This window comes from Oncorhynchus mykiss, chromosome 24 (assembly GCF_013265735.2).
Source record: "Oncorhynchus mykiss isolate Arlee chromosome 24, USDA_OmykA_1.1, whole genome shotgun sequence".
Lineage (NCBI taxonomy): Eukaryota > Metazoa > Chordata > Actinopteri > Salmoniformes > Salmonidae > Oncorhynchus > Oncorhynchus mykiss.
In genome coordinates this window covers 21,540,734-21,558,010 of record NC_048588.1, presented here as the reverse complement: position 1 = coordinate 21,558,010, position 17,277 = coordinate 21,540,734, and the positions used below count along the sequence as shown (strand labels likewise).

The following is a 17,277-nucleotide window of genomic DNA, read 5'->3' as shown; positions in this document are numbered from 1 at the left end:
ACTTGCGTTTAAACTCCACTACACCAACAGGCCTGTGCTATACAGAGTGCACTCTCCTACATGAGTGCACTAATATTAGGTTCCCACTGCGAAAAAAAAACATGTTTATAATAAATATGCGGTTAAGATACTGTATTAATGTTTCAAGGCAGAATTGTATAGACTTAGTCTGGCAAAGCGGTTTTATGCATTGTGACAATGGAAGCTGATCATGTGTTTCCTTACTCTGCTCTTTTCAGCTGGTCCCGGGAAGAAATTACGTCCTCACTGTCAGACTGAGCACAAACGTATCAGTACAAAATTTATCCGACAGAGACACTTAATGTGGTCAAGACCAACACTGAAATTGATAACACATACAAAATTTGCCTTGAATTGATGTCTTTATTAACCAGAAAAAAACAGCCCTCTTGCACTCCACAACCATACTGAGTACCAGGAACTTTTCCCTGTGAAATCTGTTTGTATCAAAGTATGAAAAACATTAAGCAAAAATGTCAATGCAATTGCAGTTCAAGACCCCCCCCCCCCCCCAGAACGACTGGCAAAAATCTCAGAAAATGAATTTAATACTGAACGTACATAATACAGAACAACACTAGAATGTCTTCCCAATATGAGAAATCACAGTATTTTGCAATAAGTACTTTTTGGTTTCCTGTACTTGGCAAAAGGGTACCAATTTGTGACATGTGGCAAGACAATGCATTGCAATGTCATACAAAAGGAAAATGAATACTCAAATTTAAATAAGCAATGGTTTGCTACAGAGTGATCCCCAAACCACATCACTCAATCTCATATTTACACCTCAATCAATGACTAGAATACACAACGAAATATTGCAAAATAAACATTGAAAAAATGAAGACAAAACGGAGGAAAACTAGGAATTCAAATTTGTACATTTTGGCTCATATCAACAAGTCGCCACACAATACATTAAAGGATAATTAATGTGGATTTACAAAGGAGTGTTGAAGTCAAAAGGAGGGTGAAGAAGATTAGTTGTCTCAGCGAGTGTGCTTGGACTGAATCCGCCATCCTGGAAATGTTTATCCCTACCTACTCTTAACTCCCAAGACTGCATTTCTGAGACTACGGTAAACTTAGTTGACCCCTGAGTTCCTAATGCAAAACTAGTGTATGAAATACCTCTTTACAGTGTGTTTCTTAGTGCAAACCAGCAAAATATGCTTGATTAAACAGAGGTATATTAAGATAGCACCCAAGCTGACAATGCTCCCCCGAACGGTTATTTAGCTGGCCAAATCACAAAAGCAGAATGGGAGGTGGTTTGCTCTATATATACACACACACACTTGTGAAAACCAGCTGTTCAAATGCTTGCATTCATACATTTTTTTACCTTATTTTTTTCCATTTATTATTATTTTTTCATAGAAAATATAAATATCCCTGAATGAAACAGATTCACAGCATTTCCTTTTGAAAGGGCTCCAGTGCTACTACCTTAATGTGGCGATCAAGTGTCTTCAAGGTCTCCAGTTAGTCTCGTTCTGGCCAAGCCTGCTGCGCCAAGTCCTTCATTCGCTGTCGTGATATGTCACCGTCCGTTTGCCACGGTTTCGGGTCTTGATACGTGTTCCACTCTGGGGTTCCTGGTCAGTGTCTGCCTCAGATGCATCCCTCCTGCGTTGTCGAGAGTGGCGGACGGCACCCTTTTCGCTGACCCTTGACCTCTTGTGGCTTTTTCTCTTTGTACTGTTCTGGGAACCTGAGCTAGCAGAGGACTTCTCAGAGGCAGAGGACTCTTCCTCCTCTTCGCTTTCAGAGGCATAACTGTGGGCACTGCTGCTGCAGCTCTCTTTTCGCTTGCGTTTCTGTCGCTCCAAACGTCTCTTCCATCTCGGACACTCAACCTCCTCCTCATCCTCTGACCCTTGAGAAGAGGCATCTTCCTGACTATTACAGTCCTCGGGTTCTGACTTGGATCGAGATTCCTTCTTGGGATGTTTTGAGTTGGATCTTTTTGCCTCCCTCTCGTCCTTATCACAGTAGCGCTTAGCTTTAGCCTTGCGCACGCACCGTTTCTTTTCATCAGGGTTCTCTGAGGAGTCTGAGGTGTAAATGCGTTTTCTCTTGGAAGAGGACTGTCGTTTTGTAGCAGCTGGGGAGGCTTTTCTTCGGTTGCGTTGATATCCTTTATGTGAAACAGTTTTGCTCTTCCCATTCTTACAACTGCCTTGCATCTCAGAGTTCAAGTCCTCCTCAGAGTCTTCATTGATATATTTCTTTTTTGGTTGGGCTCGAAGGCAAGGCCGCATGCTAGGGCTATGCTTCTCCTTCCCATCAGATTCTTCCTCTGAGGAAGCATGCAGTTTCCTCCTTGCTCTCCTGTTGGGTACAACTTCCTCCTCGCTCTCTGAAGCAGAGTCATTGCGACTCTGCCTTTTGTTTCGCAATGGAGTTTTTTTATTGGATTCTCCCTCAGATTCATCGTATGAAAGGTTGCTGTCTGCTTCGTCTTCCTCCCCATCTTCCTCCTCTTCAGATTTCAGTCTTTTCTTGCGAGAGTTTGATCTCTTTGGAGTGTCACTGAGTTCCTCTGATTCAGGGCCATCCTGTTTGTGGGTTGAGGCAGATGTTTGCTCTTGGCTTTTTGATGGTAATTTACAATTTTTCTCAGAGTCTTTAGGATGTTCTTTCTCCACCCTCCTCCCGTTTTTGTGAGGGTGCTTTTGAGCATTGTGGTCTCGTGTTGTGTGTTGTCTCTTTCTGGAGCCAGACTTCTCTTCTGCCACATAACTGGTAATGCAAGTTCTACTTTTGCTCACTGCAGCAGTTGCGGTGCTTCTGGAGGACTTCTGTGAGACAATAGTTTCTTCCTCCTCCCCTTCTTCACCATCAGAGCTCTCCTCATCCTCTTTCTCAGAGTTACTATCAGCCAGTTGATGTTTTGTGCTGTAGCCATTTACATGAGACAAATCATCTGAAAGAGATAGAAACATTAACACTACAGCAACAAATGAATGCAATTGGAGTAAAGGCAGAGAGAAAGTAGCCTTGACTGTGAAAGCATCTACAGTATGCCTGTAGTTCTTACCCTTACCCCCCGTCACTGCAGCTTGTCTGGTCATCCTGCGGCTGCTGGAGTTCTTACTCTCTCCATTCTGATGGCAACGAGAGGATGAAGCTTCACTCTCAATACTGTCCTCATTGTTCTCCCAATCACCCGATGAATCCTTGCCTTTTTTAGAACATAGGTGAGAGAAAGAATATAGTGTTGAAATTTGTTCTCAAAGAATGCCCCCTTTTGTGGTTCTGGTACAGTAGATCCTTGAAAACAAAAGTTGATCCAAACCGGTCTAAACTGACTGTGTGCTTACTCTGTGCTGATGACGGATCCTCGGATCCAGAGGCTGATGACTGATCCTCGGATTCAGAGCTGCTCTGGATCACGGCAGTGCGTTTGCTGACTCGGGTCGCATGGCGGCTGCTTTTCCGCCTATGTTTGTCCTCATCCTCAGAGGCTGAACCATCGTCTTCCTCAGAGGCTTCCAGAAGCTTCATCTTGTTAACGGCTGCCCTGGCAGTCTTCCTTTTCAATGTCCTGCGGCCCACATTCTCCTCCTCATCCCGGTAAGTGTCTGTACCCTGGGATGGTGATCTCTCAGAGTCGTTCCCTCGTCGCCTCCCTCGCCCAAATGTTCTGCTATAACCGTTCATCTGGGAACCCCTCTCTGGACACAGTGCAGCGACAACATTTTAATGGCTAATAATCATATAATAACTCAAATATCTGCTCTGTGGTGTGATGGTGTTTACCTGGCCATTTGGTATGCTTCCTATGGTTAACAGCATTGTTCCTGGTTAGCCTGGTGCTGGACCTGTTGGGGAATCTGTGAGACATTGAGTTGGACAACTTCTCACTGTCCTCACTCTCCTCCCGCTCATTGGAGGACTCACTCTCGCTCTCAGCAACTGAAATAAAACATCAAAAACAGGGATTTTATTAGAAGGACAGCTAATAAGAGCTAGCTGCCTTCTGCCGGATTTATGTGAAATACTCACTTTTCTTCTTTGCCCCATTGTTCCTGGTGACTCTTCTGGTTCCCCTGGTCTCTGTGCTGTGATGGTGCTGTGAGGACCTCGGGCGTTTCTCTTCTTCAGAGTCACTCATATATAACTCACTGTAAATCTCAGAGTCTGACCTTGAGGAAGCTTCAGAAGAGCTGTGACCTGAGCTGTCACTGCTGTGGCTCCTCCTCCTGGTTCTCTCAGGAGCAGACACTTTGGCTGAGGTAGATTTGGTCGTCGACGCCGCTTCCACCTTTTCCTGAGTTTTTAGAGCAGTCCTCTTTTGACTGAAGGGAAATAATAATATAATTAGAAGTGCTGTACGTCATGTGGACAAGTACATTTCCTTAAGCCCAATGAGGTCCGTGGGCAGTAGAAATGAGGCCTACCTTGTGGTGTCAGTGCTGGGTGCAGCAGACTCGTGGTGCTGAAGCTTCTTTCGGAACCTCTGGCTGCGGCGGAGCTTCTCGCTGCTCTTAACAGCAGTTTTGTATTGCGATATGATTGTTCTGATTCGCTCTTCGAAGAATGCAGAGAGCCGCAAAGTCATACTGTAGATCTGGGGACATAGGAGATAAAAAATATGTAGAGCACACCAATTTGGCATCAGGTCCTAGTCACTAGATTGATGACACTCCAGAACCTGACCAATGTCAAATTGTAAATGAAAAATCAACTCAATAAGTTTTTGATCAAGGTAGGATTTTTTACACTGGAATCACTTGTATGGTTTGGAAATGCAAGAGCTGAAATACCTTTGAGCGTTTGTTTGGCGTGAAGGCTTTAGCATTGGCAAATATCAGAAGTGTGTCTTTGCAGAGCTCCATGGGGTTTTCATAACGGTCCTCCTCAAGGGTCCCCTTCACCATTTCAAAGTCCATGGGAGTGTCAATGATGCTAAGGTAGTCCTGCAAACAGACATGAGTCCCATTCAATCAACAGTTCTGTCAAAGCCAGAGTCATTATTGCAGTAGAACTCTCTGTTCTCTTACTGGGTAGGAGGTAGGATCCACAGGCTTTCTGAAGGGCTCAGAGTCCTCACACTCAAAGACATAGTTCATCAGGCGTTTGCACTGCCCCTTCCAGGAGTCTGGGTCAGGTACCGTCTCCGAAGAGCGCTGGGATGAAGGAAGACACAAGATAACATTCCCAGCCACTTCCCTCAGTTTTCATTGATGATTTTACATAAATCTTTCATTACTTACCTGGCACAGTCTGTGTCCAGAAGAGGTGCCTGGTGCCTCTTCCAGGTCCTGGGAAAGACATTCAAATCAACATCAGTTCATCCCAAACATTTCAGAGCAAGGTTTGAATGACTTGCCACATAAAAACCTGATTTACCTCATCATCCGTGTAGTCCATGTCTTCAATTGCATTGTAGATCTCCATGATATCTGTACAGCTAGGTCGACTGAGGAAATAAAAAGGCAACATAAGTTGTTAAAAATGTATCTGTATAAAAGTTTGAGCTCAATAACACTTGGATAACTCACTTGATAAACTTTAGCAGGACATCTGTGATAAGTTTTGCTGAATGGGCTATCTTGCTCCTTGGCTCATTGAAGGTCCGGGCATTGTGCACAATGTATCTGGCATCCCAAACTACAGCGGACAGTCGCCTGTAGAACCTACTCAACAGTCTCAGTCTGATGGTGCTCAGGTCTGTGGGGAAGGCTATCACCGTGCAGTAAGTTGGGTATTGAACTATGTCCACCGGGCCAGAGAATGGGGCTACAATATCTGTCAATGAGAAGGAAAAGAACATTTTAAATTCAAAACCTCACTAGCCCATCTAGGAATGGTATACAATGCAGGGTCTGTTGAGGAGGAAGTAGTACCAAAATGCAGTGGTGCTTACCGACAGTGATGAGTTGGTCAATGCCTGCTATGATGCGTTCACACTCGTCATCTCTGCTCCTCTCACCCCACTCTCCTGTCTGGGGTTTATACATGACCTCTCTCATCTCCTCTGCTGTCACTGGAACCCCTCCACCTATACACTCAGGTTGCTGGGCTGAAGAGCACACACCATTGTTGCCATATAGTCCATTACCAAATAATGTACTAGAATGTCTCATTTACAACAGAGTCTGTTAAAATTACCATCCTCTGGAATAGCTTCCACATCCCAAGGACTTAGCTTCTCCGTTTCGCCATTGTCCCATCTGGCAACAAAACAAAGACAAGCAGGTTAGAAGCATCAACCGTTGGGGACCATTTTGACTGGTTTCCAACATTGCAGACCCAATCATACTAGCACTTTAATACATTCTCACCGGACTTTGAAGCACTGGAAATGACTGTCTGGATATTCAGGCTGATATGGCTCCTGACAAACAATAATCCCAAACCACCAGGCATCATCTATTACGGACCGGAATCTGTCATCTGCAGTGAGGAATGTTACCATTTTAGGTGGGGGAATGCAGAAAACATTGTATCGAAATGTTGACCTGTTCATCTCATATGTTACTGGACCTTGAGTAGTGTAAGGAACCCCTGAGGAGAGATGTATTGTTAACTTACTTGGCTGCCAGACTCTACTGCGTGCTTCGTCATAACTCTGCCGAAGCACGAGGAAGTCAATCACATCTGGCATGTCATGATACCTGAGGGGAGGCGTACAGAAGTCCAAAGTTACCAAATGGCTCTGGTAATATCTGTGTACATTCATCTTCAATGTTAGACACTTTGAAGCGGTTGCATCACTTACTTGACATAAAATGATTTGTCTGTGATTTTGCGCGTGCCGTGGTCAATGAGCGTCAGTTTCAGGCAGCAGAGTGTCGGAGGGCACACTTCATACTTGATCCCAGTTATTTTAACAAATTCTTGGTCCTGTAGAGAGATGGAGAGCGTCAAGTTACTCTTCAACAATGTCATTTTATACACAGGCCCTCTCAACACACTAGCCCGTTTTCTACCGCATCAGTGGAAGACAGATTCATCCGTTTCCTAGTTTGGAGCAGAGTGGATATGTTCTTACCCTCAGCTCCATCTTCCTCCAGGGCTGTTTCTCCATGTTAATGGGGTACAGGTTGTTCCTGTTCACCGCCTCCACATACGCCTCGTGACCCTGGCGGAAATAGATTACCTGAGGGAGAGAGAGGGTAATAGTAATTAGATCAGAGGAGGCTGGTGGGAGGAGCTATAGGAGGACAGGCTCATTGAAATTGCTAGAATGGAAATGTGGTTTCCATTTGTTTGACACCGTTCCATTCCAGCCATTCCTATAGCTCCTCCCACAAGCCTCCTCTGATGTAGACATCAGAGATGCACACAACACAGTAGGGGAGACATATGGTCCAGACAGAGCCACGTACCTCATCACCCATCTGGGGAACGAAGGGAGACTTCCTGGGAATGACATCAGTGATCCACGTGGAGGGTCTGAACTCGTTGGAGACTTCTCTGTTGATCGACGGCCTGGCTTTAGGCCGCTGTGATACAAATGAACAATTACGTAAGATTTATTCAATATTCAATAGAGAAGTGTGAAACTACTTTTTGTCATACCATAACAGGATGCAAGCACTGACAGAAAATATGCAGGTTAGTACAGTGGCTAACCTTGGGCTTCTTGGATTTCTGCTTGCTATTCTGAGGTGGTCGTTCCTCATCCTCACTTTGCTGCTTCTCTTCCTCCTCGATCTCTTCCTCCTCCGAGCTGCTAAGCTGGCGGCGAACTCGTTTCCGTGATGACACGGGAGTGGAGGGCTGCAGGTTAATCCCAGCGTCTGCAGTCCAGTCAGAGTACTCACTGGACGAGTGGCTGTCATGGGAAACGCAAGTTATATTAGCATTAAACCAAGGGAAACAACAATATGACATACGTCATGTACCTCTTGCAAGGAATCAAGAGAAGCAAGGAGCTTATCTGTACCTTGAACTGTCACTTTTCCATTCCTCTTCGTCATTGGATGAATCCAGTTCACTGCCCTCCATCTCATGGTCCTAGAGGAGGGATAGGAGATGGCAAGATTGACCTCCTTCACCCATATTCCAAAATAGCTTGTTATTCTCTAACGGACACGTCAAAAGCATAGAATGTACCTCTGATGTGGTCCCCTCTCCCTCCTCACAGGAGAACTCGATTAATTCCTCCACAATGCCATCTCTGCTCTGCTGGAAGACTTTTTGCTTTTTGCGGGACTGTGCTCGTTTGATGCAAGGCAGTTCATCTTCAGAATCATCCTGAGGCAGAAGCAAAGCAGAAATGCAGGTATGACATCAGTATCATTTAAAAATTCCTGTGTTCAGTCATGATTTTTAAAAGTAATAAATATATGTCTACTTACTCTACAACTGCCGTAAGTCACACGGCGTTTCTTTGCGTTGTATAAGGCAATCTCCTCCTCTCCTTTTGTAATTCGGAAGTCATCCTGGTAACTAAGATCATTTACACATTTAATTTCAGGACTAATGTTCTAGCGATGAACCATTCAGGAGTAGGCTTGTTTATATACATGACATCCTTTGTGTTATATAACCAACTATACAGATTATCTACCCCTGTTGTTTGAGGGATGTCGGTCTCACCTGTAACTGCTGGACGAGAGCTCAGGTACCACCACCCTGCGTCTCCAGGCCTGCAGGTCCCTCTCCGTGGCCATCTGGCTGCGAGGGGCATTCTGGTGCATCTGTCTCACCCCCTCCACCTGCCCACTGCGCCGCAGACCCACGTTAGGGGACGACAGCACCTCAGCTGCACCTCGCTCATTCACCGATGCTGGGAACAGAGTGGGAGAGAAGGGAACACAACATCACTGCTTGTCCAGGACCCAATCATTCCTTCAACCATAATGGATGAGAAATTATTTTCCATTTCCAATAGAGTCCTCGACCATTAACATGTAGGAATACAAAGTTTTTGAGCATGCCCCAGAGCAATGGTAGCTTATAGAAAGTAAAAGAGCTAGGAATATGTTATCTTGCACGCCACCACACAATACTGCTAGTAGAACTGACAGTATGGCTGTGTTCCAGTACCTCTGCGTGGGGTGCTGGGGGCTGGGGCCAGTGTCCCTGGTCTGCTCTGCCTGTCCTGCTGCTCCTGCAGCTGCCTGATGGTGTCATCCAGAATGCTGCGTCTGGCCGTGGCCTCCTCGTGGTCTGTGGTCAGCTGACTGATCACCTGCTCCATCACCTCGCCATCACCTGAGGGGGACAACATGGACAGTCTTAAGTAACAGGGTCTTAAGTAACAACCACTTTCTCAAACATATTAACACATCCACCCACTCACAAACTCACAGAGAAACAGATGGTAGTTACACTGGTCAAACAAAATCCACCCATCCACACGTGCCCAACTGCTATTTTAGTGTGGTCCAATAAACAAAAGGATCATATTGCCTTACAACTGTCTCGTAAATGCTAGTTTACATACTTGTGGCAACATATCCCAGCTGAGGCACCAGGTGTTCGTCTGCAATGTTCTCCCTCCCAGGGACCAGCCGCTGGTATATAGGGGGGTGGGGGTTCCCATCCACATCCACCAGGAAGGGAGGGGGCATGAGGTGGGGTGCCTGCTGGGTCTGCTCATCCAAAACAAAGCCGTTGGCGTCCCGGATCAGTGGCCGATAGTCGGTGTGGAAAAACACCTGATCTGGAAGCTGGACAAAGACAGACAGGCAGTCAACCTCAAACCATTGAATAAAGGACTCTTTCCTATGCATAGATATAGTAGGAGCTCCAGCCTTACCTTCTCGTATGGCTTGGAGCTCCCAAAGCCGAAAATGACCAGATGACCGTGGGAGTCTGTGCAGGCAAAGCGCTGGCCGTCGGGAGTGAATTTGCAGTCAAAGACAGCACCATGACCCTGGCCCTCAATCTGTAGGGCAGACAGAGCAACCAAGATGGAGTCAGTCATAGTTGGAGAGAATGGATGTTACTGTCTTCTGTGGTGCGTGGCTCCTCCTCACCATGTTGAAGTAGTGCTGTGTCTTTGTGCCCCGGACGATGTCCCAGATGAAGACGTTTCCGTCGTGGCCAGCAGACAGCATGATCCTGGGATCTGAGGGGTGGGGCTCCAGGACAAACACCTCAGCCTCATGGCCCTGCACAGAGCATCACACAGCTGTCAGGTCAAATCACTGTCTGATGCTATTTTGCCAAGTCACTGGACAAAATGTTTTGAGGAAATGCTCCTGAAAAGCATGCTTACAGTGATAAGCAGTTGCAAGGGGAAAAACAGTAGAACTAGAATGTCCTCCTGACTAAAGAATCTAGGACTATCCCTCAACAGTTATTTATATACAAATAGTTGAAGGATGGAAATTCATCTACACTACTAGTAGTCATAGATACAACATGTCCTCAGCTATCTTTGTGAGACAGCACTGTTCATGAAAATAGAATGTAAGACAATGCAGTTGCTCCTACTTTAAGGATATGTAGCAGCTGGCCTGTATAGGAGTTCCACACTTTGAGGATATGGTTGTTGACTGCTGTGATTACTGAGTTGTCATGGCGATCCCACGCTACCATGGTGACCTTGGGCTTGAAAAAGCTTTCCTCACAGGTTGCGTGTTCTGAGCTGCGGAGAAAGTTGATATGAAAGGATAAAAACAGATACAAGCATGTGTAGGTGTATGTAATGGTGCCGGCAAGCTGTTCATTCCTTACCCTGGTAGAGTGGCATTCATGTTGAGAAGAAGGCTCCTCCACTGCTGACGCTGAGTCAGCCTCCAGATGCGTGCTGTGCCATCTCGACTGCCACTCGCAAACCTACGAGACGAGGCAAACCAAGACAATGGACTCTAGGCAATCCTCATGAAAACGGTTGGGCTAAGGTGAGTGCTTCAACTAATCACATTGATCATACCTTTCTCCTGAGTGGCAAAATTGGATGCTGTCGACCGTGTCCTAAAAATTAGAACATATATTGACAACAATGATGATTAGAATATTACATCAACATTGTTTGTATTCGTTGTAAATTAAAGCTTCAATGGATTTAATGATTATTTATTTTAGGAACTCATTTTCTTGTGTTCAGCTTTTCGCTGCTATGTGATGGTTTATCTGCTCTTCAAAAGGATCTTACCGTGTGTTCATGAAGCTCTGATATTTTTTCAGGGTTCCCACCTCCCAGGTAATATATTCTGATGACATCGTCAGTACTTCCCGTCGCTAAGAACATACCACCTAAAATGTTTTATAAAACAAAAAAACTATCAATTTATCCCAGTTTGGTTCAGCCTTTATATACCCATGTTAGAATAACTTGTAACAGTTGGTGAGGTAAAAAGTTGAATCAATACTTCTGTTAAAATCGTATCAGCTATGGTTAGTGTAATAGTATGATCAATTTGTAGAAATGTATTTAATGAGCCAAAGCATTATTTTACACAAAACTGCTATCTTGACATCGTTACCTGGACTGAATGATGAGCACACCATCTGAACTCCCGGCCTGGGTCGCTCTGTAAACTTCTGCGGGCGATCACTTCATAAACAGAGTGTAAATGTTTCAGATTTATGTCATTTTCAGGATGCAATTACTATCTAAATCAAATTACCAGTAGTTGAAACTCACCTGAAATTGATGTTATTGACATCCCACTGCCAAAAGCAGATTGTTGCATCAGTTCCAGTGGACACCAGGTATCTCTTTGAGCCCTTGGCAAACGGTGAGAACTGAGACAGATGTAATTCACAAAGTTAAATGCTGTTCCAGATATACTTATGTAGTTATATACTTATGTAGACATCCCCTATACTGAGGGATGTCTACGGTACAGACAGCAAATCACACTAGAAGTCCAATGTGAGCTGCTGAAGCAAATCAGGTTTAGTATGTACATTATGAGTTAAAAAGTGCTGTGTGCAGTTAACGCATTGCACTGTTGCATAGTGTCCTACATTTGCAAAACTGTGGACAGCATTAGCTTACATACTATTTGCCCGGCTAACATTACAGTCGATCGAAACATAATAAGGGTGTTGGAGGAATATGGAAGCGCCTACCTGTAGGGAGGTAATGGATCCACTGTGCCCCTGTAGGACAGCCATAGGGGCACAGGTACGAAGGCACCACACTCGGATGGTTTTGTCACAGCTGCCAGCTGCCATCAAGGTATTCTCAAAGCTGACAGCCAGGTCTGAGATCTCAGCAGAATGTCCTCGCAGGGTGGAGTGAAGCCTCCCGTCAAACGAAGACCATATCTTCACCAAGCAGTCGTCCGAGCCCTTGAAAGTAGGGTTTGATAAGGTAGATAAAGTGATGAGCCTCGGGTATACCACCTAACATGATTTCCCCCAAGAACTTGATCTTTATGACGACAAAACTCACGGTGAAAATCCTGAGACCGGTCCGATCAAAAGCAATGCAGTAGACTGCAGACAGATGACCCAGAATCCTCCTGTGCATCCGCATGTGCTGATAGTTGCTCACAGGGTTCACAGGGCAGAACCGTTGAGTACCTGTTAGCTCCCTTCCTCTGTACACCTCCACTGTGAAGGACAAAACACTATGATTCAGAGTGCAAACATGATAACAGAATCATTTTAACAGAAAACAACACAGAATGCGTTAAGTTGAATTAACAGCACTGGCATGAATAGAAAATAATGTGTGAACGTGTCAATCCTGTGTCAGGGAATACCCACCTAGATTTGGAGGATCCTTGCAGGTCAAAGGCATCTCTGGTGGTCTCCCTCTGTGCAGGGCAGCAAATGATGAGCCTTTCCTCCGAACATTGCCGTAACCTGGAAGAGATGGAAAGAAATAAGTAATTGAATCATTTCATTTTACAATTCGATTTCAGAACAAATAGTTGCTGATGTATACATTTAGAATGCACGCTCAATCAAGATGCATGTAAAGCTTTGTACCTTTTGAAGTTCTGAGTAAGGACTGCCTCCCAGTTCCCAGTAGGGAATGTACGCCTGGAACACATGGCACTTCTTTGTCCAGAATCGGCCCAATCTTCTTACAGATCTGCAGCAAATGGTCAGGTGCAATGTGTCCGTTGGCTGCAACCTATGGGATCAAAAATAGTGTTGATGATGAGCAGAATGACTAATCCAGCTTTCATTGTTAAACCATTATGCATGCTTTGTTCTTTCTTCAATCAAGCCATCACAACATTTGTATATTTATATTTGGGTAGCTGTTAAGTGCATTGGGCCAGTAACTGAAATGGTCGCTGGTTCAAATCCACCAGCCGAATAGGTTAAGTCGTTCTGGAGCATCTGCTAAATGAAAAAATAAAAATACAAATGACACCAGGAATCGTGAAACTACAGGACTGCAACCACACTGTCTATATATTATTATTTAGATCATCATAGTAGTTCTGTCTAATAGACTGTCAGCCAGTGGTACTGTAAGAAAATTGCATTTATTTTTCTAGGGGGTAAAAAAAAGAATCACTGACATAACTTGGGTTCTTCATGTACATCGGATCTCATTCCACCAGTGTGCTGTATTCTTTGTGGGCAGAACGTTTTATGTAAAAACACATTCATCAACCGACGAATCACAACACAGGTCACAAGGAAAATAACGCAACTACAGCCTTTCTAAGGACGTGGATTGGTCAACAGTGGTGTCCTGACGTAGCCAGAACCCAAAGAGTCCCCACCCTATCTGCAGTACAACAGATACAGTTAAATGTGTTAAATGTGTTTCTATACTACAGCGTTAAGCTTTCGAAACATACAAAAATAAGTAATCCTACATACCGGTAAAAGTTTAAATCAGGTTATTATGTAACAAGAATGTAACAACGAATAAAGCTGAATAGAACAAAGAGTAAATAGCCTATGCATGGACACAACGTGGCTGTCAATCAACAATAACAGATATTCGACATTTAATTTACATCTATAGATTATAGACTTACCAAATCTTCGTAAGATCTTGGATGTTCATTTCCTTGCCAGTCTAATCTGCAAGGCAAAAGCTATCCAAAAAGGTGCGTGTTAGTGTAAATCACAACACTCAAGATGCTAGAAATACTGCCAGAAATTAAGTTAGTAAAAACATGTGATGTCAAACGAGTGAGGCGGTCAGAGAAGCATTAAAACTCGTGAGTGAGACAAGTTCTACGTTCCAGTCCAATCGGGATAGCTAGTAGCTACATACACCGACGGCAGAACGCCGCTACTACCGGAATACACACCTGATATTCTTCTAGTTCGCTCGCTAGAACCTGCAATAGATACAAAAATAGGTTTTTCGAATGTGTTGCTTTCATGAACTTTTCGCCAACAATTTTGAATAGTAAGAAAAACGATGTCAATAAGGCACGCCAATTTACCTCAGCCGCGCTCTGACATGGACCCGTTGTTAGAAAACGTGAAATTAGGTAATATAGCTCTGTAAGTGAATATAATAAAATAGTGAGCACAATTGGATATCAATTAAATCAAGATTTATATATAATTTAAGCAATGAATTAGGCAACTATATTCGCCTTACCTGATTCAAGGAGCGAAATATTCCGACTTTTGGCCATTGAATCGGCCGTGATTTGGTGGGTCTACAATTTGAAACTAACTTTATGACTAGTGAGAGTATGATATATTTATTTAATTTCGGTTACACTGCTCTGACCCCCTCCACAGTTGCTCCCGCTTTCTAATCAGCCTGTTTTCAGTCGCCATTGGAAGGATGAGGCCTCAGCAATACGAGTTACTTCCGCCACAGCAGAGGAAATAGGGGGTGGGGAACAACTCTTTATTTTTTGTTCGACTACAACAAAGACAAAGCGACGCTCGCCCTCTAAATGAACTGATATTCTATTTGAATACATTAGAAAGCTTTGGGTCAATGTTACGAACTAAAGCTATTTATATATGCGAAACTATAGTATAAAGACGCATTGTTGTTGTCTTCGACAAGGTCGAGTGTCTTGTTGATGACGTCATATGTGATGGCAAAACAAAAAATGTAAATCTGTCACATTTTATTTTACCCGATGCAATTTGTCTTTGATACACTCACTTAGCTACACTATTTAGGCTTTGTTTCAATAACTCAACTAAATAAAGAAAAATATCCATGCATCCATTTGTATAGACAAGTAGGCTATGCAATGCTGATGAGAACAATGCAGTATTAGCCTGTGCAGTGCACGATAGGCTTCAATTGCGTTGGCGAAATATTAGTGCTATGACAATAATAGGAATATTATCTTTTTATTTTTAGACATTTGTCTGGAGATATGGCATGATAGACCCACATTTCTTACTTCATGTAAATACACAACATGACCCAAAGTATGTGGACACCTGCTTGTGGAACATCTCAATCCGAAATCATGGGCATTAATATGGAGTTGGTCCCCCCTTTGCTGCTGTAACAGCCTCCACTCTTCTGGGAAGGCTTTCCACTAGGTTTTGGAACATTGCTGTGTGCTTCCATTCAGCCACAAGGGCATTAGTGAGGTCGGGCTCTGATGTTCGCAGTCAGGGTTCCAATTCATCCCAAAGGTGTTTGTTGGGTTTGAGGTCAGTGCTCTGTGCAGGCCAGTCAAGTTCTTCCACAACGATCTCAACAAACCATTTCTGTATGTGCCTCGCTTTGTGCACGGGGGCATTGTCACGCTGAAACAGAAAAGGGCCTTCCCCAAACTGTTGCCACAAAGTTGGAAGCACAGAATCGTCTAGAATATCATTGTATGCTGTAGCGTTACGATTTCCCTTCACTGGAAGTAAGGGATCTAGCCCGAACCATGAAAAACAGCCACAGACCATTATTCCTCCTCCACCAAACTTTACAGTTGGCACTATACATTCCGTCAGGAAGCGTTCTCCTAGGCTTCAATTGAATTGACAAGTAGGCGAAATATTAGTGCTATGACAATTTCAGGAATACTTATTTTTAGACATTTGTCTGGAGACATGACATGATATACCCACATTTCTTACATCATGTAAATACTGTATATTGTTTTCTAGTCTCCATGTGGTGTCTATCCTGCACTTGCATTTGAGGGATCTTGACTAGATGGGATATGCAGCTAATGTCAGAAGTGACTTTTCATAGCAGGTCAGGAGAATTTATGCTCAGGTTTGGAGGTGTCACGCCCTGACCATAGAGAGTTTTTATTCTCTATGTTGGTTAGGTCGGGTGTGATTTAAGGGTGGGTTATTTAGGTGAATTATATTTATATGTTGGCCTAGTATGGTTCCCAATCACAGGCAGCTGTTTATCATTGTCTCTGATTGGGGATCATATTTAGGTAGCCTGTCATGCGGGACTAGGTGGGTGAGGAAGGAGTCAGGCGCAGAGGGTGCCAAGTCCAGAAAATACACACCTTTACCTAAAATGCACACACATAACATAAAGACAATCCCGCACAAAACAAGGGCGGGTACACGTACTTTAAATAAGGAAGCTCATTAAGCACATACAGAACACAGGTGAAACTAATAAGAAAAAACAAACAGACAAATGAAAAAGGGATCAGTGGCGACTAAGGTGCGCGCTAAATAGAGTTTCAATCGGTGACGACCTTGAAGTAGTTGTTCCCCTTGCTCTGCAAGGGCCGTGGCTTTTGTGGAGTGATGGGTAACGATGCTTCGTGGGTGACTGTTGTTGATGTGTGCAGATGGTCCCTGATTCGAGCCTGGGTATGGGCGAGGGGACGGTTTAAAGTTATACTGTTACATTGATGCTGTTGACCCGGATCACTGGTTGCTGCGGAAAAGGAGGTCAAAAGGGGGGTGAGTGTAACGGATGTGAAACGGCTAGCTTAGTTAGCGGTGGTGCGCGCTAAATAGCGTTTCAATCGGTGACTTCACTTGCTCTGAGACCTTGAAGTAGTGCAAGGTCCGTGGCTCTTGAGGAGCGATGGGTAACGATGCTTCATGGGTGACTGTTGTTGATGTGTGCAGAGGGTCCCTGGTTCGCTCCCTGGGTATGGGCGAGGGGACGGTCTAAAGTTATACTGTTGCACGAGCACCGCCAGCGGAAGTCGTGACATAGCCATGCTTTGTGGGATCTTGATTTTGTATAGTTACTGTTTAGCCTGCAGAATGTTACAGTCATTTATAGTTTGTTGTTTTTTGGGTGTTCATCAAATAAAGAAAGACGCGTTGTGCCAGCTCTACGCTCCAGACCTCCAGTGCGCCTCCACGGCCCAGTATAACCTGCGCCGGCCATACCTACTGTGTCTCTAGTGCGCCTCAAGTCCAGTACGTCCTGTGCCTCCTCACCACACTCAAATCAAATTTATTTATATAGCCCTTCGTACATCAGCTGATATCTCAAAGTGCTGTACA

The 17,277-nt window shown here is 44.3% G+C and overlaps 1 protein-coding gene across 3 annotated transcripts; it reads right to left on the bottom strand.

The window, feature by feature from the left end:
• Positions 1-364: 364 nt before the first annotated feature.
• Positions 365-14,702, bottom strand: LOC110504008 (bromodomain and WD repeat-containing protein 3). 3 transcript variants are annotated; one of them, XM_021582777.2, is made up of 41 exons: positions 14,471-14,702; positions 14,310-14,368; positions 14,172-14,201; positions 13,893-13,952; positions 12,880-13,027; positions 12,655-12,753; positions 12,338-12,498; positions 12,013-12,234; positions 11,582-11,682; positions 11,421-11,491; positions 11,090-11,190; positions 10,868-10,908; positions 10,669-10,770; positions 10,426-10,579; positions 9,966-10,100; positions 9,746-9,874; positions 9,431-9,656; positions 9,031-9,198; positions 8,581-8,770; positions 8,340-8,430; positions 8,095-8,235; positions 7,925-7,995; positions 7,612-7,813; positions 7,365-7,481; positions 7,028-7,135; positions 6,755-6,879; positions 6,568-6,650; positions 6,318-6,429; positions 6,145-6,206; positions 5,900-6,055; positions 5,535-5,781; positions 5,383-5,452; positions 5,247-5,294; positions 5,034-5,159; positions 4,797-4,949; positions 4,431-4,600; positions 4,036-4,328; positions 3,790-3,945; positions 3,351-3,704; positions 3,074-3,211; positions 365-2,953 (listed from the first exon to the last, which is right to left on the bottom strand). In XM_021582777.2, the coding sequence occupies exons 1-41, from the start codon at positions 14,505-14,507 to the stop codon at positions 1,548-1,550; spliced, it is 6,663 nt and encodes a 2,220-aa protein (XP_021438452.2). In that variant the 5' UTR covers positions 14,508-14,702; the 3' UTR covers positions 365-1,547. The 3 variants fall into 3 exon arrangements, with proteins under 3 accessions (XP_021438452.2, XP_021438451.2, XP_036817108.1); XM_021582776.2 differs by having other exon boundaries at positions 3,068-3,211; positions 14,471-14,701; XM_036961213.1 differs by lacking the exons at positions 14,310-14,368; positions 14,471-14,702 and adding an exon at positions 13,425-13,477 and having other exon boundaries at positions 3,068-3,211; positions 14,172-14,200.
• Between the last annotated feature and the right edge of the window lie 2,575 nt (positions 14,703-17,277).

Coding starts and splice junctions, on each gene's coding strand:
- LOC110504008 (XM_021582776.2), bottom strand. CDS start 14,507: ATGGCCAAAAGTCGGAATATTTCGCTCCTTGAATCAG. Junction 10,909..11,089: donor CAGAGCTTCATGAACACACG/GTAAGATCCTTT, acceptor TCTAATTTTTAG/GACACGGTCGACAGCATCCA. Junction 7,814..7,924: donor TGGAAAAGTGACAGTTCAAG/GTACAGATAAGC, acceptor TTCCCATGACAG/CCACTCGTCCAGTGAGTACT.